General features: G+C 42.3%; 1 protein-coding gene across 11 annotated transcripts in view; it reads left to right on the forward strand.

Annotated features, from left to right (window-relative positions):
* The window catches only part of LOC144594466 (rho GTPase-activating protein 44-like), a 261,024-nt gene that overhangs the window by 183,003 nt on the left and 56,048 nt on the right, over positions 1–21,973 (forward strand). For 10 of the 11 annotated variants that reach the window (XM_078400964.1, XM_078400970.1, XM_078400973.1 and 7 more), the window contains exons 7-9: positions 7,800–7,917; positions 15,132–15,200; positions 21,323–21,404. In XM_078400964.1, the coding sequence (XP_078257090.1) occupies positions 7,800–7,917; positions 15,132–15,200; positions 21,323–21,404 (269 nt within the window). The remainder of the gene's footprint in view (positions 1–7,799; positions 7,918–15,131; positions 15,201–21,322; positions 21,405–21,973) is intronic. The other variant, XM_078400967.1, reaches the window with a different exon arrangement.

Raw genomic sequence — 21,973 nt, forward strand, 5'->3', positions numbered from 1 at the left:
TCCCATGATTTTACTGCTGCAGCTCACGAAGAAAGACTGATATATTACTCTTCAGGGGAGGCTCCGTGACTTGTATTGCTGGAGATGGGAAGAGGAAGAGTTGTTTGCATCAACAGCGAGCATTAAGACAATCCTGACACACACTGACAAGGAGATATCCCCAGGGCGTGGGGCACAAACTAGTCCTTCATGATCAATTTACTTCTTCGCTCTGAAACAAACTGGTGTAAAATAGAACAAAGAACTTGAATAATGGAATAAAAAGGAGCTGCAGATGCTGGTTTATACCAAAGATAGACACACAATTATGGATGAAATCAGTGGCTCAGGCAGTAACTCTGGTGAAAATGGAATAGGTGATGTTTCAGGTCGGGATCTTTCCTCAGTCTGAGGAAGGTACCGTCCCAAATCACTATCTATCCATTTTCTCCAGGGATGCTGCCTGACCTGCTGAGTTACTCCAGCATTTCACATCTTTCTTAACTTAAATATGTATTTGGAAAGAGTGTTTTTGGTGGGGGGGGAATCATGAAAATTTAAGCGTGTAGAAATAAAAATTGGTAAACTGGAAGCCTACGCTATGTGCAATATGAACCGAGAGAACGTTGCATAGCATGAATGTCATGATAAAGAGTCAAGAATTTGCCTTGAGGAAACTATTTTGCTTTCACTTAAAGTCCTTAATTTATCAACATTTCTCAAGATAACATTGATAGGAGTTGAGTATGATGTTATTAAGCTTGTACAATGTAATCAAATTTAGTCAGGGCACCAAGGAGCGTTTAATTTAGAAAAGGCAATACTCACATCAAGGAACACGAACCTTGATAAGATTCCAAGCTCTACGGGCACATGAAATGAGTTGAACCGATGCATTTGGCTGGAATTCAAAGCAACAATGTATTGAGCTTGGAAGAGTGAGGTAGACACAAAATGCTGGAGTAACTCAGCGGGTCAGGCAGCATCTCAGGAGAGAAGGAATAGGCGTCCTTGTTACGAATGGGGAGAGGGGGAGCAAGAGCGGAGCTGCGGGATATAGAGGAGACCCTAGTGAGAGCCTCATCTATAATGGAAGAGGGGAACCCTCGTTTCCAAAACAATGAGGACATCTCTGATGCCCGAGTGTGTAACACCTCATCCTGGATGCAGATGCGGCGTAGACGGAGGAATTGGGAGTAGGCAATAGTTTTTACAGGAAGCAGGGTGGGAAGAAGTGTAGACAAGATAGCTGTGGGCGTCAGAAAATGACAGATGAATGAATACACTTCTGATAGAGAATAAACAAAAGTATGGACATCATCACGTCATACTTAATCCATCTAATCACAAAAAAGCTATTATTTTAAAAGACATTTAAAAAAATGAATCACAGAATGGTTAAGGTATTCAGACTGATCGTGCTGAATGGGGGATTTCTGGCAAACTGATTTAATGGGGATATGGGACCGAGTGACATGAGTGTGGCGACTTGTGATCAGACAGTCACTTGAAAGTAAGTACCAAACCTCGCACACATCCCACCCCATCTGTCTCTCTGCACCATTCCCAAACACCACTGGGAGTTCAATGATGGCACCATAGTCTTGCTGGTGTTCTCTTGTGCTACACTTTTAATTTGCCTCTCTAGTCGTATGCTATGTTTGAGTTTTTTCATATTATTTGTTATCACTTCCAAATGTTTTAGCGTGTTTTCACGAAAGGCCTGGATAGAGTGGATGTGGAGAGGATGTTTCCACTAGTGGCAGAGTCTGGGTCTGGAGGTCATAGCCTCAGAATAAAAGGAGATGGGAAGGAATATCTTTACAAGTTCACAAATTATAGGAGTAGAATTAGGCCATTCGGCCCATCGAGTCTACTCCGCCATTCAATCGTGGCTGATCTCTGCCTCTTAATCTCATTTTCCTGCCTTCTCCCCATAACCCTTGACAGCCATTCTGATCAAGAATTTGTCTATCTCTGCCTTAAAAATATCCACTGACTTGGCCTCCACAGCCCTTTGTGGCAATGAGTTCCATAGATTAACTATCCTCTGACTAAAGAAGTTCCTCCTCACCTCCTTTCTTAAAGAGCGCCCTTTAATTCTGGGGCTATGACTTCTGGTCCTAGACTCTCCCACCAGTGGAAACATCCTTTCCACATCCACTCTATCTATGTCTTTCATTATTCTGTAAGTTACAATGAGGTTCCCCCTCAACTTTCTAAACTCCAGCGAGTACAGGCACAGTGCTGTCAAACGCTCGTCATATGCTAACCCACTCATTCCTGGAATCATTCTTGTAAACCTCCTCTGGACCCTCTCCAGAGCCAGCACATCCTTCCTCAGATCTGGGGCCCCTTTAGTCAGAGGGTGGTGAATCTGTGGAATTCATTGCCACAGAAGGCCGTGGAGGCCAAGTGAATGGATATTTTTAAGGCGAAGATTAACAAATAGTTCGGGTGTCAGGGGTTATGGGGAGAAGGCAGGAGAATGGGTTTGCGAGGGAAAGATAGATCAACCATGACTGAATTGCAGAGTGGACCTAATGGACTGAATGGCCTCATTCTGCTTCTATAACTTATAAACTTATCAATTTTGCTTTATCTTAATGCTTAAAGAAGCTTAAATAAAACACAGAGAGCTGGAGGAACACAGCAGGTCAGGACCGTCCGTAGAGGGAATGGAAAAACTATGTTTCTGGTTGTGACCCCTGTTCAGACTATCATTGAATTATCAATGTTCTATCTATCTATCAGTACTCAGACTGGGCGGCAATGCTAACCAGGAGTAAATCTGCACACAGGCATTTAGACACAATTTGTTTAAAAGATAACTTAAGAATTTAAAAACCTAAGTGCTGAATAAATGTCCCTCAGATTATGGAAGAAAGCCAGATGTTGTTGCCAGATGTGTGGTAGAGACGTCCTTAAACAACGGTTAATATGCTGATTAATGACTTCCAGAAAACTTTTTGTTTAGTTTGCCATTGGGACCACAGAACTATCTGTTGAATCAGGGTTTAGAATCACAGCAGAGGAGTTTACTTTTCTTCCGATACTTTGCTGTATTACCGCAGGGGGAATATGTCATTGACTTTTACATTCTTTGGATGTTTGCTGTGTTTTTCTTTTGGGAGATTAAGTACATTGGGTAAAGTCAGTGAGAATGGGAACTTTCTCCTTTCTCAGGATGTGTGTGTCACGGGCAAGACTGGCATTTATTGCAGGACTCTTGTTGCTCTTGCAAAGACACTTTACTAACCCATTTGGCAATCAATTAATAGTTAAGCAACGCAAGCCAAATTAGTAAGAACTGCTTCTCCAATGAGCCAGATTGTATTATCTGACAAACAGATCTCAGTCACTTTTACTGGTATTGGCTTTTTATTTGCATGTTTGTTAAGTTATAACTAAGTAACCCTGATTACATGTCAAACGCTTATTATAATCTCATAGAAGGAAGCCATTCATAAAGCCACAGAATCAGGTTCTTCGGCTCAGTAGATCCATGCTGGCCATAAAGTGGCCATTTACACTAATCATGTATTAGTCGCATTTTATCTTCCCGAAATTCTCTCCCCAAGTTCTACCAATCATCTACACGCCCGAGGCCGACTAGCTACTAATCCACGTGACGTAGAGATATGGGAGGAAACCGGAGAAGCTAGAGGAAATTTGCATGGTCACAGTGACTGCACCAGTGGTCAGGATTCGACCTGGGTCATTGGACCTGTTTTAGATTCACCACTGTGCCACCTTCCACTCACCTGGTTCATGTCAGCCCCCTGGAGAGTACTCCTCGAAGGCCCACTTCCCTTCTGCTTAATTCCCTGCATACATGCAACTAATTCCCCTCCCATATATGTCCAACAACCACTATTTGATTCCTGTTGCCTTAAAGGGTGATTGGCATCCGATAACGATCTGTGGAATAGGGGAAGAAACCAGTGCACTCGGAGGTAAACAATCCAGACACAGAGGGAAAGTGCAAATTTCACACAGACAGACAGCACCCAAGATCAGGATCAAACACAGGTGCCTTGAGCTGTGGGATAGCATTGCAAATGGCTGGGTCCAGATTTAATCCAAAATTCTCTTGATTGCCTACTTACATATCCACTGCTTTATCTGTGAAACAGTAATATCTGCATGTGATGCTCTCTCTGTTCTGCGCTGGCTATCCCGCCACCTTCATAAGTCCCCCTTCTACCAATAAAGTGTTGGTGAAACAGTGTAAAGGCCACCCAATATTCCCCATTGAGCTCCACCTGGAACATGCCCAGCTTGGTGTGATTTTGTGCATTATTGTTGTGTCTGCATCTTATCAGCAAACAGCTAGGCACAAAATGCTGGAGAAAATTAAGAGAGGGATAGATGGGGCAGACAGTCAGAACCTTTTTCCCAGCGTGGAAATGTGTGCAGTTTTGGTCTCCAAATTTGAGGAAGGATATTCTTGCTATGGAGGGCGTGCAGCGTAGGTTCACTAGGTTAATTCCCGGAATGGCGGGACTGTCGTATGTTGAAAGGCTGGAGCGATTGGGCTTGTGTACACTGGAATTTAGAAGGATGAGGGGGGATCTTATTGAAACATATAAGATAATTAGGGGATTGGACACATTAGAGGCAGATAACATGTTCCCAATGTTGGGGGAGTCCAGAACAAGGGGCCACAGTTTAAGAATAAGGGGTAGGCCATTTAGAACGGAGATGAGGAAGAACTTTTTCAGTCAGAGAGTGGTGAAGGTGTGGAATTCTCTGCCTCAGAAGGCAGTGGAGGCCAGTTCGTTGGATGCTTTCAAGAGAGAGCTGGATAGAGCTCTTAAGGATAGCGGAGTGAGGGGGTATGGGGAGAAGGCAGGAACGGGGTACTGATTGAGAGTGATCAGCCATGATCGCATTGAATGGCGGTGCTGGCTCGAAGGGCTGAATGGCCTACTCCTGCACCTATTGTCTATTGTCTATTGTCTAAAGAGTGGAAGGCATTGCTTTAAGGTGAGAGGAGCAAAAAATAGTTACTGAGAGAGTGGTGGGTGCCTGGGCACACTGCCAGGGTGATGGTGGAGGCATACGATAGTGGCATTTAAGATAAGTACATGGATATGCAGGCATATTGATCACGTGCAGGCAACGGAGATTAACCTGGCATCATGTTTGGCATGGACATTATGGGTTGAAGAGCCTGTTCCTGTGCTGTACTGTACTGTGATCTAAAGTAGGAGCTAACCAAAGCTCAGGACATTTACCAGAATGAGAATCTTCTTCATCCAGTTTTTACCAAAACCCTAAAAAAACAGAAGCTTGAGTTTGAAATGCAAGAGTTGGTTAAGATCATCCTCTCTGCGTGGAATTTACGTTTTCTTCACAGTGAGGTCAGCAAAGCTGTTTATGTTGTAAATGGCGCGTGGACCAGCTGCTCCAGTGACTCACGGCTTGGGGAATTGGTGTGAAGCACAAGGGAGAGGAGGTCCTCTGCTGGCCCAAGCATCGCCCACACAGGAGTTTGATGTTCACGCTTAGTTCAGGCATACTTTAATGAACCAGGGCTCTGACAGCTGTGCCCTGTTTGCCAATGGAAGCAGGAAACATCAGGCAAAACTTTGGCCTTTACAGTCAGCATCAGAGCATTAATGGTCACCAACATGAGTGAAAACTCCCTGTAAAGATAAAGGAAACTATGTAAATATGCTTCTTTCAGTTGGTTTAGTTTAGTTTAGTTTAGTTTAGAGAAACAACGCAGAAACAGGCCCTTCGGGCCACCGAGTCCGTGCTAACCAGCAGTCCCCGCACACTAACACTATCCTACACACACTAGGGACAATTTACAATTATACCAAGCACCGGAGCTCCCGAAGAAAACCCACGCAGTCACAGGGAGAATGTACAAAGTCCGTACAGACAGCACCCATAGTCAGGATTGAACCTGGGTCCCTGGCGCTGTAAGGCAGCAACTCTACCGCTGCGCCAGTATGTACGATTAGGTTTTTGGAGATGCCGGTATGCTGTGCTGGCATGTATAGTCACAAAAACTGTACTGGATGTGTGTAGAACACAAAGTGATGGAGTATTTAAGTGAATCTCTGGAGGACATGGATAAGTGACGTTTTGGGTTGGTACCCTTCTTTGGTCCAAAATGTCGCCTGTCCTTGTCCTCCAGTGATGCTGCCTGACCTGCCGAGTTACTCCAGCACTTTGTGTTCTACGCAAGCTTCCAGGAATCTGCAGTTCCTTGTGTCGACTGAACACATGTATGTTTACTCCTGTGTATATTGAAAAGCAGCAGGCAACATACTGCATTTGAAGTCATTAAAAAAAAATGTTGCCCTGATATAGTCAACTTCAGTTCTCACTTCTTAAAAAGACAGCCAGCATCATCAGGGACCCACTCCAACAATGGCCACAATCTCTTTTCAATCTTGCCATCAGGAAGATGTGTGGGATCCTGAAAACCAAGGTTCAGGAACAGCTTCTTCCCAACAACCATTGGGAATGCAACACACACCAACTAAAACTATGAACTAAGACCTGCCTTGGTTGCATCAGCGACTTTGGGCTTCTGTTTTGTTTGGCACGACAGTAAATAATGCTCACAATAATGGGCCACGGGGGCAGGGGGAGGATGGTGTCCTTTATTGCCAATTGTCCGCTATAACCGAGTGAGGGGAGTAAAGTAAAGTTGAACCCAAGGCCATGGGAGAAGAAACATGACGTTGGGGAGGGGAGGGTTTCTTTTGCCACAGAAGGGGAGGAATTCTTTGCCACAGAAGGCTGTGGAAGCCAAGTCAGTGGCTATTTTTAAGGCAGAGATAGATAGATTATTGATTAGTACGGGTGTCGGAGGTTATAGGGAGAAGGCAGGAGAATGGGGTTAGGAGGGAGAGATAGATCAGCCATGATTGAATGGCGGAGTAGACTTGATGGCCTAATTCTACTCCAGTTCCTTATGACCTTAAACAAGCAGGATTTCACAGGACGGGGAGCCATGGAGCCCCCAGCCTCACATGCGGTGTGGGGCAGTGCAAGGGGAGCCTCTGTCCGCTAGAAGCAAAACCCACTGTATAGAGTAGGAACTGCAGATGCTGGAGACCCTTCCGAAACGCCACCCATTCCTTCTCTCCAGAGATGATGCCTGTCCCGCTGAGTTACTCCAACGTTTTGTGTCTATTCACAATTGAGGTCCATTATTGCGAGGGTTTACTGTAATATTGTTTTTTTTATTTATTGATCTTTTATTTGTCTGTTTTATTATGTTATCAATTGAGAACAGTGTTTGCTTTCCTGTTATGCTGCTGCAAGTAAGAATTTCATTATCCCATTTCGTCATATATGTTAATAAAAGGCGGCACGGTGGCGCAGCGGTAGAGTTGCTGCCTTACAGCGAATGCAGCGCCGGAGACTCAGGTTCGATCCTGACTACGGGTGCTGTCTGTACGGAGTTTGTACGTTCTCCCCGTGACCTGCGTGGGTTTTCTCCGAGATCTTCGGTTTCCTCCCACGCTCCAAAGACGTGCAGGTTTGTAGGTTAATTGGCTGGGCAAATGTGTGTAAAAAAAAAAAAATTGTCCCTAGTGGGTGTAGGAGAGTGTTAGTGTGTGGGGATCGCTGGGCGGCGTGGACCCGGTGGGCCGAAGGGCCTGTTTCTGCGCTGTATCTCTAAATCTAAAAATCTAAATCTAAAAAATTAAACACTCTTGACTCTTGATTTTTGACCCATCTTCAATGAGTTACACTGACTATAAAAAGGTTTTAATGATGCCGGTGCCATTTGTTTTATTTATTTGAAATAACTTGAACTCTGTCACCGTCCCTTTGCTTCACCCAACCAGGTGGCAGCAGTCGTCGAAGTCGTCGGGGTTGTCGAGCAACCTGCAGTCGTCTGGTGCCAAGGCCGACGCGCTCAGGGAAGAGATGGAGGAAGCAGCAAACCGGGTGGAGATCTGCAGGGTACCGGCTATTACTGGACTATGATACACTCCTGCACTGTAACACACCCGCACGGTTTCAGTCACTAACCAACTCAATGACGCTTGACTCAAATTCCACAGTGTTCATATTTGGGGCACAGTGGCTCAACGGCAGAGGTGCTGCCTTACAGCGCTTACCGCGCCAGAGACCCGGGTTCCATCCCGTCTGTATGGGAGTTTGTACGTTCTCCCCGTGACTGCGTGGGTTTTCTCCGAGATCTTCGGTTTCCTCCCACGCTCCAAAGACGTACAGGTTTGTAGGTTAATTGGCTTGGTATGAATGTAAATTGTCCCTGGTGTGTGTAGGACAGTGTTAATGTGCAGGGATCGCTGGTCGGTGCGGACTCGGTGGTCCGAAGGGCCTGTTTCCGTGCTGTATCTTTATAAACTGAACCAAACATAGTACAGGTGGGCCAAAGCTGGTTTTGACAGTGTTTAGAAACTCAAGTACACAACATGTTTAAAAGACAGGTAAATGGATAGGAAATTTTCAGAGGGATATGTGCCAAACACAGGGCAAAAGAGACTAATTTAGACATGGCATCTTGGTCGGCATGGACGAGTTGGGCCAAAGGGACTGTTTCTGTGCTGCAAGGCTCTATGACATTGATTTTCCTGTGAGAATAGACAATGGGTATTGGTGGACACTGGAGCAGAGGATCGGAGTGTAGCAAATATCTCCCCCCATGGCACTACACATTGCTGTTGTTTAGTGAGAATTATTGAATGTAGATCAAGATAAAGTTCAGATTAGAAAATAATACTACATTTAATAAAATTCATAAAATCATTGTTTTTCCAAAGTGTTACCTGAAGGCTTCCATAATTAATGATCATCTGAATCAAAATTAAGAAGTGATCAGATGATTTAAGTGTGACTGCCGAACACAACTGTCGACATATTGGAGAATTGGTCAGCACAGTGAGACTGCTGGTAGATCTGCTGCCTCACAGCGCCAGAGACCCCAGTTCGATCCTGACCTCGGAAGCTGTCTGTGCGGAGTTAGCACATTCTCCCTCTGGTTTTCTCCAAGTGCTCCGGTTTTCTCCCAGATTCCAAGGACGTGCGGGTTTGTTAGTTAATTGGCTTCTGTAAATTGTCCCTCGTGTAGAGATTGGGAAAGTTAGATAGCATAGATCTAGTGTGAACGGGGTGATTGATGGTCAGTATGGACACAGGGCTTATTTCCCTGCCGTACCTTTAAACTAAACAAAGAACTGCAGATGCAGCATGGACTCGATGGGTGGAAGGGCCTATTTCCAAGCTGCATCTCCAAAAGAAATTAGACCAGATTTGAGTGGGAATTGCTAAGTGGAACGTGTGGCAATTCTCCGTGTAGATGGCAGCAAGTTTACAATTGCACAACGTGTATGCACATGCAGAAGTGGTGAACTCGTTCCCTCCACCTCGCCCGTGGTTTCCTGACTGCATTCAGCAGGAACCCCTGGCAGAAGGCAAAATTGCAGCAATTCCTTATCGCTAACGCTGGATAACTGTTGTCAGGGGGTATGGGGAGAAGGCAGGAGAATGGGGTTGAGAGGGAAAGGTAGATCAGCCATGATTGAATGGCAGAGTAGACTTGAAGGGCCGAATGGTCTAATTCTGCTCCTGTAACTTATGAACATATGAACTTGCCCCAAATACCTGCACTGTTAGACTTGGAATAAGAACAGCATTTCCATTCTATTGATTGGCGAGGAATATCTACGACTTAGCAAGGTAAAAACTAGTAACTTTACATATTTTGGATGAATTGAGTTTAATTGCATGTTGCAAAGTGATTTTGTGTTCCTAAGTGGTTTAAATTCTTTTTTTTTTCCTGCTTTTTTTGTGGGTTCAACATTTTAAAATTGTTTTAATCGTTTTTTTCAATATTTAACATTTTTTCTGAAAGCCAGAAATGGAGAAAAAAACATTTGGGGGGATTGGTCGGGTGACAAGGCCAGGGAGCATGGCTTCACTGGTTGGCATTGTGTTTTCTTCAGCTCAATTCATGGAGGGTCCAGATTTAGTCTTATCAGATGAAAGCATTTAGAAGGGTCTTGACCCGAAACGTCACCCATTCCTTCTATCCCGAGATGCTGCCTGTCCCGCTGAGTTACTCCAGCAATTTGTGTCTATCTTTGGTGTAAACCAGCATCTGCAGTTGCTTCCTACACAAAGCATTTACACTGCAGGCTCTTGTCACAAGGCAGGGCTGTGGCCTTTGAAGATCAATGACCACAGTAATTTGGCACCGTGGTTTCCACAGTAGGTAAGTTGAGACCGCCTGCATGCATCTGTGGCAACTGTGGGCCGTTCATCTCTGCCAGCAAGTTCTGGTCTGTATTGCAAATGAAACTCCTCTCTCCATACATTACTAATAAAATGTTACTGGCGCAAGCAATTGCAGAGAGTTGGGACATAACCCAGTCCATCTCACAAACCAGCCACCATCCCATCGACACCATCTACCTTGGGAAAGCAGCCAATACAATCACATCCCAGTCATATCCTCTTCTTCCCTCTCCCATTAGCCAAAGACACAAAAGTCTGGAAGCACATACCACCAGATTCAAGAACAGCTGCATCCCCACAGTTATCAGACTGTGGATGGATCTCTCATATGCTAGGGATGAATTTACTTGATCTTCCAACCTACCTCATTGCAGATTTACACTTTCTTTTATCATCCTTCATCATCGTTACTTTTTTGCATATCTTTCATTCATTGATCTTTATCTCTCCACATTAGTCTACCTCTCTTGTTTCCCTTATCCCTAATCAGTCTGAAGAAGGATCTCGACCCAAAACATCACCTATTCCTTCTCTCCAGAGATGGTGGCGCTGTTACTCCAGCTTTTTGTGTCTATCTTCGGTTTAAAACAGCATCTGCAGTTCCTTCTTACACTTTCTTTTATCTGCACATTTCTCAGTAGCTGTAGTACGATATTCTGCACTCTGTTCATTTTCTGTTTTGCACTGCCTGATGTACTCATGGATGGTATAATTTATCTGATGTGTCCATAATTATAAGCCAAACCAAACCAAACTATTTCAGTTTGAAGAAGGATCTCAACCCAAAACGTCACCCATTCCTTCTCTCCAGAGATGCTGCCTGTCCCGCTGAGTTACTCCAGCATTTTGTGTCTATCTCCCGTTTAAACCAGCATCTGCAGTTCCTTCCTACACAAACTATTTCAGTCCTACCATTTAACATATATACAAGATATATACACAATATTCCAATGGGACTCACTATGGCTCCCTGTAACTTTCTATATAGATGGATCAAAACCTCTGTACTCAAAGTCTCTTATGTAAAGGCCAACATACCATTTGCCTTCCTAAAGTTTTTGTCGTTGTATCTGCATATTAAATATAAGAGATTAATTTGCAAGGATAATGAGGCAGCTAACGAATCTAATGCCACACTGCACCAGAGAGTTGGATTCAGGTTTGACCTCGGGCACTGTCCGTGTGGAGTTTCGCTAGTTATCCCTGTGACTGCGTGAGATTCTTCCATGGGCTCCAGTTTCCTCCAACATTCCAGAAGCATTCAGGTAGGTTGGCAGGTGAACTGATCGCTGTAAACTGTCTGTAATAGAATCTGGGACGGGTCGGCGGGAATGTGTGGAGAAATGAGAGGGGCAATAATGTTGAAGCAAGGAACTGCAGATGCTGGTTTACAAAAGAAGACACAGGCTGCTGAAGTAGCTCAATGGGATCAGGCAGCGTCTCAGGAGGACATGGACAGTTAACTCTTCGGGTTGGGACCCTTCTTGTAGATGGTATAAATGGGTGGCTGTAGGTCAGCGTGGATTCAATGGGCCGAAGGGCCTGTGTCTGTGCTGTATCTATGACTCATTGACATGTGTAAATCAGTAATGACAGTACCAATTATACTGATTTTGCCTCACCCTGAGTTACAATAATTTGGTCGATCTTTTTTTCCATGACTTAGTAGCACCAAATGCACAGAATGAAAGAATCAGAATGTTATGACTTTTTTATGAATGTATCATTTGACTTGGCATGGCTTTAATTATTTTCAAGATAAATATGAAATGTGTCATTTTGTGCAAATAGCAGACTTCATTGTGAAGAGATGTTCTCCTATTCCGCCTTCTGGGGTAGGTCCTCAGGGTTGAGAATGACTTGATTCTACACACTTACATTGTTTATGGTTTTGTGGTGACCCTTGAGGCCAGTGTGGGAACGGAGACGAGGCAGGTGGCGGCTGGTGGAATGGGCAGTGGGTAGCCTGTCAGGTGATGTGCTCCTTCCCGCTACTTACATAAGTCTTCTGTGGGCTGCTGACCTTGTGGTTCTCAACACCATGCCCAGTGCTCCCTTTCCGCCTTGTAGAGTCTTGCGACTGAGATTGCCAGGAGTCGGTGTGGGGATGTTGTATTTCCTCAAGGAGGCGTTCGATACATCTTTCGCCACAGCCTTGTCCTCTGTCCACCCGAGTATCTCTTCCCATGACAGAGCTCAGAATAAGGTGTATAAGAAAATAACTGCAGATGCTGGTACAAATCGATTTATTCACAAAATGCTGGAGTAACTCAGCAGGTCAGGCAGCATCTCGGGAGAGAAGGAATGGGTGACGTTTCGGGTCGAGACCCTTCAGAATAAGGTGTCTGTTTTGAGGGTCTGGTGCTGTGACGGTGAACAACATGACCTACCCAACATGCCTGGTTGAATGTAAATAAGCTCTCACTGAGGATCTTGACCTTAATGTTGGTTCACTTGGTCCTCCAGAGTTTGGAGGATTTTGCAAGGATAACACTGGTTGTATTGTTCAACTGCTCTATGCTGCTGTTTGATTGTAGTCCACAAGACCATGTTGGGATCACTGTTGTTTGGAAGACCATGAGCTTTTGTTCAAGATCTGTGGTCTTTATCTTCAAGTATCTTTTTCCTCACTGAACCAAAAACTCTGATGGCAGATTGAAGATGATGCTGAATTTTATCATCAATGCCTGCCTCCACCAACAAATTGATTATTAATAGCGTAGAATTGCAGGTTTAAGTGAAAAGCTGAACCCTATAGAAACATTTTTTAGAGACACAAGAAACTGCAGATACTTGAATCTTGAGCAAAAACAAAGTGCTGGAGGAATTCTGCGGGTCAGGCAGCATCTATAGAGGGAATGGACCGACAATGTCTGGGTTGGAAGCCTTTACCAGACCGATTAGTCTGAAGAAGGGTCGAGACACAAAATGTTGCCTGTCCATTCCCTCCACAAATGTTGACTGACCAGTTGAGTTCTTCCGGCACTTTGTTTTTTTTTTGCTCTATAAACAGTTTTTTCACTTGCCAGTAGTTATTCCAATTAAATGCAATAGTTCATCATTTATAATTGATCAAGGGCCTCTTCCAAGTTTGGGGGACTTTACTCTGAGAATAGTAAAGATTAGAAATGGTGAAGATTCTTGTTTGTACCATGTTATGTCCAGTTTGGCTCCTGTACTGTTTTGTGTGTGTTAGCCACAATCAGTCAAGAACCCATTGTCAACTAAATGTTGATCTTAACTGCTTTATCCTGTATTGATACATTCAATAAATCAATAAAAGCACAAACATCCGATAGCACTGCTAAATAATAGTGCTAGTTTCCAAAAACGTGATTAGTTTTAGTTTATCTTTTTGCTCCCAATTTACCATTTACTGAGCGACACTGTCACTGAATCTTTCTGTGCGACAGTGATAATGGGAAGCTCTCAATATTCATCCTTTACATACCTAATGCTGTTTACCTGGATACCTAGAATTGTTCAGTCATGTTATTAAAACTCCATTTTGGATTTCATACCAATGAATCAGAGAATATTTCCAATATTTCTGCTTGCTGTTTTCCGACAGACCAGAGAATGAAAATTTGTCGCAATATTACTGTTGCTTCACATAACAGCTGCAACCCCCCCAAGAGAGAGAGTGTATGAAATATCTAAAATATCTAAAATCTCCCAAAAGTGACTATGTCTCACAAGCTTCAATGTGAGTACATAAAACATGTATATATAATCTCCAAAGGTACGCTGTTGAAAGTTTATTTTAATAAATGCTCTGGATTCATTATATCCCCAAGTTAAGCCATTTATATTAATACTGACTGTTCTTCCAATAATATGACATTAGAATAGAGAGCAGAACAGCACAGGAACAGGCCCTTCAGCCAACAGTGTCTGTGCCGGACATGATGCCAAGATAAACTAATCTCATATGCCGGCAGATGATCTATATTCCTCCTTTCCTTTCATATCCATGTGCCGATCGAAATGTATCTTCATTCTAAAAGTCTCTTCAGTGCCACTATCATATCTATCTCCACCACCTCCTCCGGCAGCGTGCTTCAGACACCCACCACCCTCTGTGTGACACAACGTTTGAAACCATTTTTAAAAAGCTAGATAAATGTATTATAACATTCGAAATCAACCACGTTTCGGTCAACCTGTGATGGCAGTAAATGGAAAAAGAGAGCAATGTAACTTTACAGAACTGGAATCATGTAGAATTATTTATTCGAGGGAGATTTCAACAGTGGCATTACCAGTTCAATGAACATGGCCAAAGATGATTTATTTTCATAATAACCTTAGGGACACGAGCTCTCTCACCACACAGCTGTCTTTGTTTCTGTTGCCTGGAGAATGGGCAGCCAGTTGGAAATAATTCACCCAGAACATTTACATTTGGTCACATTTAAGATGGGCGCTTAAAGATATGAAGCAAATACCTCTGATACATCATAACAGTACGTGCAGGAAGGAACTGCAGATGCTGGTTTATACCGAAGATAGACACAGAATGCTGGAGTAACTCAGCGGGTCAGGCAGCATCCCTGGAGAAAAGGAATAGGTGACGTTTCGGGTTGGAACCCTTCTTCAGGTCTATTACCTGAAAAGTCACCTATTATTTTTCTCCAGAGATACTGCCTGATCCGCTGAGTTACTCCAGCATTTTCTGTCTATCTTCACCATAATAGTATACCTGAACTTGGATAGGATAATAAAAAATGATTAAACTTGAAGTGACAACGTTAGTTATAACACGCACCCCCTCCCCCCCCCCCCCCCCCCCCCCCCCCCCCAAATTGTTCAAAGTGCAATACACTTCCATTCCAAAAACACAAGGCTGATCTAATCTGGAACATCTTCATTGTTGTGTAATCACTAACATTTTTCCATTTTTCTGTCAAATGCAGGATCAGCTGGCAGCGGACATGTACAGTTTTGTGGCCAAAGAAATAGACTATGCAAATTATTTTCAGACAGTGAGTACAATAGAAATATAAGGATTATTGCAATAAAAAGCAAAATAATAAATGTTAAAGCTTAAAGCAGATCGGAGTCAGTCTCCTCAATGAATTACAAGGCTGGAATGCTCCATACCATTTTTAAATTCTCTCATTAACGTAGCGACCATGATTACACTGCCAACAGAGCACTGGGTAAATGAGAACATGTTGTTGCAAGTTTAAGTGTTTTACTTCTATTCATTTTCTGTGTCAGTTTCTTGTGAAAGTACTTTGGTACAGTTGAATTGTTCGTGTGTTCCAATGAATTATTATCTCTGGGTCATCACTGCAGCAAAGTAGACTCCATTTTAAACATTCTTCGAGGAGCAAACCCATGTTAGATCAACACAACTTTCTCACCTTGTCTGTGTGTTGCAGCTAGTCCTCTGTGTGTGGAAAAGCCTTATGTGTGTCTTTGGCATGGTATTAAAATACAGTGGTTTATTGTTATAGATTAGATAACTTCTGATTATTAGGCACTGCCAGGTTAATATTTTATCACAATGCAAAATCCAAGTGACAAAGACCATTGAAGTCATTTTTGCCTAAACATCTAGGAAAAGTCTACAAGAACAACATTCATCTCCTGATAGGCCTCATAGATCATATCTCTGCTATTCTGGAATAACCACTCAAGGCTCAAGAGAGTTTAATTCCCAGATATACCAAAAACAGAACAATGAAATTCTTAATTGCAGCATCGTTTCAGGCTTGTAAACACAGTACTCACAGATAGCCCAATAAACAAACAAAATGTTATAAATTTTAAAAAACAATATTATTGCAGAAAGCCCAAAGTTCTCAGTGCAACCGAGACAGTTTCATAGTTTAGTTAGTGTTTGTAGTGTTCAACAGCCTGATAGTTGTTGGGCAGATATGTCCTTAAACAAAGAATTCTACATGCTGTTAGATTATGCACAGGGATTTTTGTTTCTGCGTAGACGTACATGATATGCAGTAAATCTTACAGTTTAATCATTACATATCAGCAAAGTAGAAAGTATTTTCACCCTGAAACCAACCAAAGAGACAGAATGTAACCAAACCACCAACAGTGGTGCAGTGGTCGAGTTGCTGCCTTACAGCGCCAGAGATTCGGGTCTGAACTTGACCGTGGGCCTGCACGGAGTTTGGACGCCCTCCCTGCGACCACGTGGGCTTTCTCCGAGTGCTCCGATTTCCTCCCACGTTCCAAAGACATGCAGGTTTGCAGGTTGATTGATTTTTGAAAATTGTTCCGAATGGGTAGGATAGAACAAGTGTACGGGGGTGATTGTTGGTCGGCGCGGACTCGATGGACCGAAGGGCCAGTTCCCATGCTGTATCTCTGAAGTCTAAAGTCTGCAGGTGAGTAGAGAGGCAAGAAATTGCAGATGCAGGAATTGTGAGCAAAACACAAAGTTCTCGAGGGACACAGTGGGCCAGGCAGCATCTGAAGAAGAAGGCACGCTGTGACACCGTGTGAAGAAGGATCCTGATGGTAACTGCTGCCTGTCCATTCCATCCACAGATGCTGCCAGGCCTGCTGATTTGCTCTCGCACTTTGTGTTCAGCGAAGTGATCTTAGTAGGATATGTGTTTTTGATCTTTACAAGGCTGGCTTGAATTAATGGTGCATCTTTAATATGGGGTGAGATTATGGTGTTGAAACCTTTTGTCACTTGATGCACATCTTGTGATCAAATGTTAATGTTCAGTACTCTATCATTAATACATATAATATGCAGAGGAAATTCAATACATCGGGAAATATAGCTCCCTGTTAGTTAACTTCTGCCTGACTTTGTTGCTGAGAAGGGAGGGAAGCAGTAAAACTCGATCATTATTTTGGGCAGCAGCGATGGAGTTGCTGCCTTACAGCATCGGAGACCCGGGTTCAATCCTGACCTTTGGTGGTGTCTGTACAGTTTGTACGTTCTGCCGGTTTTCTTTGGGTGCTCCGGTTTCCTCCCACATTCCAAAGACATGCAGATTTATAGGTTTAATTGGCTTTGGTAAAAATTGTTCCTAGTGTGTACGATAGAACTAGTGTATGGGTGATCGTTAGTCAGCGTGGATTCGGTGGACTGAAGGGCCTGTTTTCACACTGTATCTCTAAAGCTAAAACTAAACTAAATCTGCCAACATCTATTTTACCTATTTTTGGTCTACTTTTTTTTGCATTCAGAATAGGCAGCAGATAAATTTATATTTAAATTAATAACTCTCAAAGCTCCTGACCCTTTCCCTGAAATTTTATGCAAATCTAAGTATGTGTTAAAACTAATGTTCGTAAATAATTTCTATCCATGTTGCGTGGAGATTATTACTCATAAATTGATAAGTTCATAAGCTGTAGGAGCAGAATTAGGCCATTCGGCCCATCAAGTCTACTCTGCCATCGAATCATGGCTGATCTATCTTTCCCTCTCAAACCCATTCTCCTGCTTTCTCCCCATAACCCCTTCTAAATTATCTTCCAAAGTAAGAAAATAGCCCTGTTTTCCCTCAGTCATTTTCTGCCTACAGCTCAAATACTGGGAGCTGGTACTTGTGTCTTTGAGATGGTCACAATGCTGATCTGCACATCAGCCTTCGTAACATTTGAAGGGGCCGCACAATATATCTGTAATCCATTGAACCTTGGAACAATCTAATCTTTCAATTTTACATAATTGTTTTCACAGTATATTTTACATTTGCATCCACTAAATGTATTTAATATTAATTCAGTAAATCCATAAAAGTTCAAAAAGATTAACAAGTACAACTCAACGTGGCAATGGAATCTCAATGCACCTTCTGATGTGTGACATTATTGTGCTGCCTGTTACTTTCAAGTACATTGATTGCATTACAATGCAATCAATGTACTTGAAAGTAACAGGCAGCACAATAATGTCACACATCAGAAGGTGCATTGAGATTCCATTGCCACGTTGAGTTGTACTTGTCGCTATTATCGCTATTCCAAGATAACAGAATTCCTTTATATCAAATTACTTCCCATTTTATACCATTAATAGAATTAATTTGAATCAATCTATTCCTATTAATTCCCATTCAACTAAACTTGATGATTCAGGACCAAATATCTGCCTGGAATTCTATTTTAATATAAAATAATCTATTTTAATGTATATGATACTGAGTGTAGTTGATTCCTGCCAAATCACCCATGACCTTACGATTACAATTTGTGTCTATCTGGCCTAGATAGGGTTTGGTAGAATGGTGTTATAAATTTAAGTGCAGATAATAAAGATTATATGGTTACGACAAAATGCTTGGGATTTATATGAGAAGTCAGACGAGGTAAATGTCCAAGATGGTGCTTTCCACAGAGCGTTCAAATCTGAGATATTGGTGATTGCTGATGATACAAAGACGTACAGGTATGTAGGTTAATTGGCTGGGTAAATGTAAAAATTGTCCCTAGTGGGTGTAGGATAGTGTTAATGTAAGGGGATCGCTGGGCGGCACGGACTTGGTGGGCCGAAAAGGCCTGTTTCCGGCTGTATATATATGATATGATATGATGATATTCCAGCACTGGCTCTGTGTGTAATTTATGTCATAATTCAGCTGTCTTGTGTTTATCCTTCTGGGATGCAATGGCAGGTTTGGATTAAATCTGATGGTCCATGAAGCATCAGAAGAAGTTTACAGACCATACCATTCAGTAAGGACCTGGGTGTCATGGTGCACCAGTCATTGAAAGCAAGCGTGCAGGTGCAGCAGGCAGTGAAGAAAGCGAATGGTATGTTGGCATTCATAGCAAGAGGATTTGAGTATAGGAGCAGGGAGGTTCTGCTGCAGTTGTACAGGGCCTTGGTGAGACCGCACCTGGAGTATTGTGTACAGTTTTGGTCTCCTAATCTGAGGAAAGACATTCTAGCCTTAGAGGGAGTACAGAGAAGGTTCACCAGATTGATCCCTGGAATGGCAGGACTTTCATATGAAGAAAGACTGGATAAACTAGGCTTATACTCGCTGGAATTTAGAAGACTGAGGGGGGATCTTATTGAAACATATAAAATTCTTAAGGGGTTGGAGAGGCTAGATGCGGGAAGATTGTTCCCGATGTTGGGGAAGTCCAGAACCAGGGGTCACAGCTTAAGGATAAGGAGGAAGTCTTTTAGGACCGAGATGAGAAAACATTTCTTCACACAGAGAGTGGTGAGTCTGTGGAATTCTCTGCCACAGAAGGTAGTTGAGGCCAGTTCATTGGCTATATTTAAGAGGGAGTTAGATGTGGCCCTTGTGGCTAAAGGGATCAGGGGGTATGGAGAGAAGGCAGGTACAGGTTACTGAGCTGGATGATCAGCCATGATCATATTGAATGGCGGTGCAGGCTCGAAGGGCTGAATGGCCTACTCCTGCACCTATTTTCTATGTTTCTATGACAGTCCGCAGAATTACGGCAAAAATAAAACAGAGTCCGAAAGCATGAATTCCCTGTTTCTAAGTTCAGTCTTACCACCCTCAATGGACTTGAAATCAGGGAGTTGCATTTACGCAACTACCAAGTACAATGTGACCTGTTTTATTATTTATGATACAGGAGGATATAATTTTAAAATGTGACAATCTACTTTGTTCCTCGAATAACACTTGGCAACCTGCTTTGTAATTGGTTTTGTATAAGACAATAACCAACAGGCATCTAGCAACGTGCACACTGAGGTACCTTTACGTTTACCATTTAATGCACACACAGCCCATGGTTTCATTGTTTAGGTGCCGAATGACATTTTGTAGGGATAGACATTGGGCAGTGGTTGATGGTTGAGATGGGCAGTCCACCTGTTGGAGCAGTGGCGATGCCAAACTTATAAAAAGCAATTTGTCACGTAACATTTTGGGAGTAAAATTATCTATATTGAATGAATGAGCGAATGAATGAATGAATGAATGAATGAATGAATGAATGAATGAATGAATGAATAGGTTTATTGGCCAAGTATGTGCATATACAAGGAATGTGTCTTGGTGCTCCGCTCCCAAATGACAACACAAACATACAGTTAACAATTAAGAATAAAGCATAAACACAGCAAAACAATAAGGATACAACATTACGGTCTAAACATGTGGGTGAAAATAAACCAGAGCAAAAAAGAGATGACAGACTTTGGTTATTGAGTAGAACTACTACTCCTGGAGTTACCTGTTTGGAAGATTTTTTTAATTTGAATTGCATCTCAACTTACTGTTCAACGAATTGTAATAATACTGATTCAGGCTCATCCCTCCTGAACATACTAGTTAAAACTTTAATCAATTTTAATGTACATATTAAGTTGCTTATATTTGAAAATATTTGGTGGTCTTTATATCCAAAAGAAAATTGACTCTGAGATAAAATCTCAAAAAGAAAAATAGCAATATTTAAAACTCCTTTTGTGTGTGTGGTCTCAAGATCTGTGATTTAAAACTATTGTTACATTGACTATTTTTCTTCCAATGTAGCAAACTCTTCGTAATGCATATATTTGCAAGGCTAATAATCGATACCTCCCAATTTAAATGATTTAAAAAATAACATCTACCCTCTTATATTTCAAAGAAAAATTGGAACAGGACCATATTGGAACTCTGTGTCGTAGGGCCGTTCTGCTGTTCTCTTAGTTCAAGGCTAATCTTCACATCAAATCTATTTTCCCAATTTATGCATATTGAACTGAACAAAAATCTAATCATCTTGGAGATGTCAAGAAACCATAGTAATTTGGATGAAAGAATTCCAATACACTTTTAATGAATGAATCCTTCCTGATTCTAATCCTAGTTAACCCAGCTAAAATCTAAAATTATTCGCTTTTTCTGATTGCTCCGCTGGAGAAATTAATTTTTCACAACTTTTCCTACATTGTCAAATCCCTTTACATATTTTTAATGTTTAAAACAGATCAATCTTTAATTCTGTAAACTTTGCGAAATATAACCGAAGTTTACTCTCAGATGTTAACTTTTCTTAATCAGTGACATTTTTTAGCTGGTTTTTTTCCGCTTGATATTTTGCTTTTGTCGGTGAGTGTGAAATTGGGTGAACTCACTTTGGTGAATGATTCATTATCTTCTGTATGTAAATTTATGATGAACTGTGTTTTTCCCAGCTAATAGAAGTGCAAGCAGAGTATCACAAGAAGTCATTAGTCCTTTTACAGAGTATACTGCCTCAAATCAAAGCTCAACAAGGTAAGATCTTCGATCTCCCGGTAGCTAAACACTTTAATTCTCCTTCCCATTCCCACACAGACCTTTCTGTCCTAGATCTCCTCCTTTGTCAGAGTGAGGCTAAATGCAAATTGGAGGAACAGCATCTCATATTTCGCTTGGGCAGCTTACAGCCCAGTGGTATGATTATTGATTTCTCTCACTTCAGGTAGTCCCGGCATTCCCTCTCTATCCCTCCCCTACCCAAGTCTCACTAGCTTCTCGTTTTCACCCAACAAACAGCTAAGCAATGGCCTGTTTCCTTTATTATCGTTACCTTTTTGCATATCTTTCATTCAGTGTTCTTTATCTCTCCACATCACCGTCTATATCTCTTGTCCAAACCAGTCCAAAGAAGGGTCTCGACCCAAAACATCACCCATTTCTTCTCTCCAGAGATGCTGCCTGACCCACTGAGTTACTCCAGCTTTTTGTGTCTATCTCAAGAAACCATCAATGTGCTTTTGCTTTTGGTAATAGAGACAATATTGGAGACAATATTGGAGACAATATTGTACTTGCATCCTACTGTGAACACTGGCAACATTTGG

Source organism: Rhinoraja longicauda, chromosome 6 (assembly GCF_053455715.1).
Source record: "Rhinoraja longicauda isolate Sanriku21f chromosome 6, sRhiLon1.1, whole genome shotgun sequence".
NCBI lineage: Eukaryota > Metazoa > Chordata > Chondrichthyes > Rajiformes > Arhynchobatidae > Rhinoraja > Rhinoraja longicauda.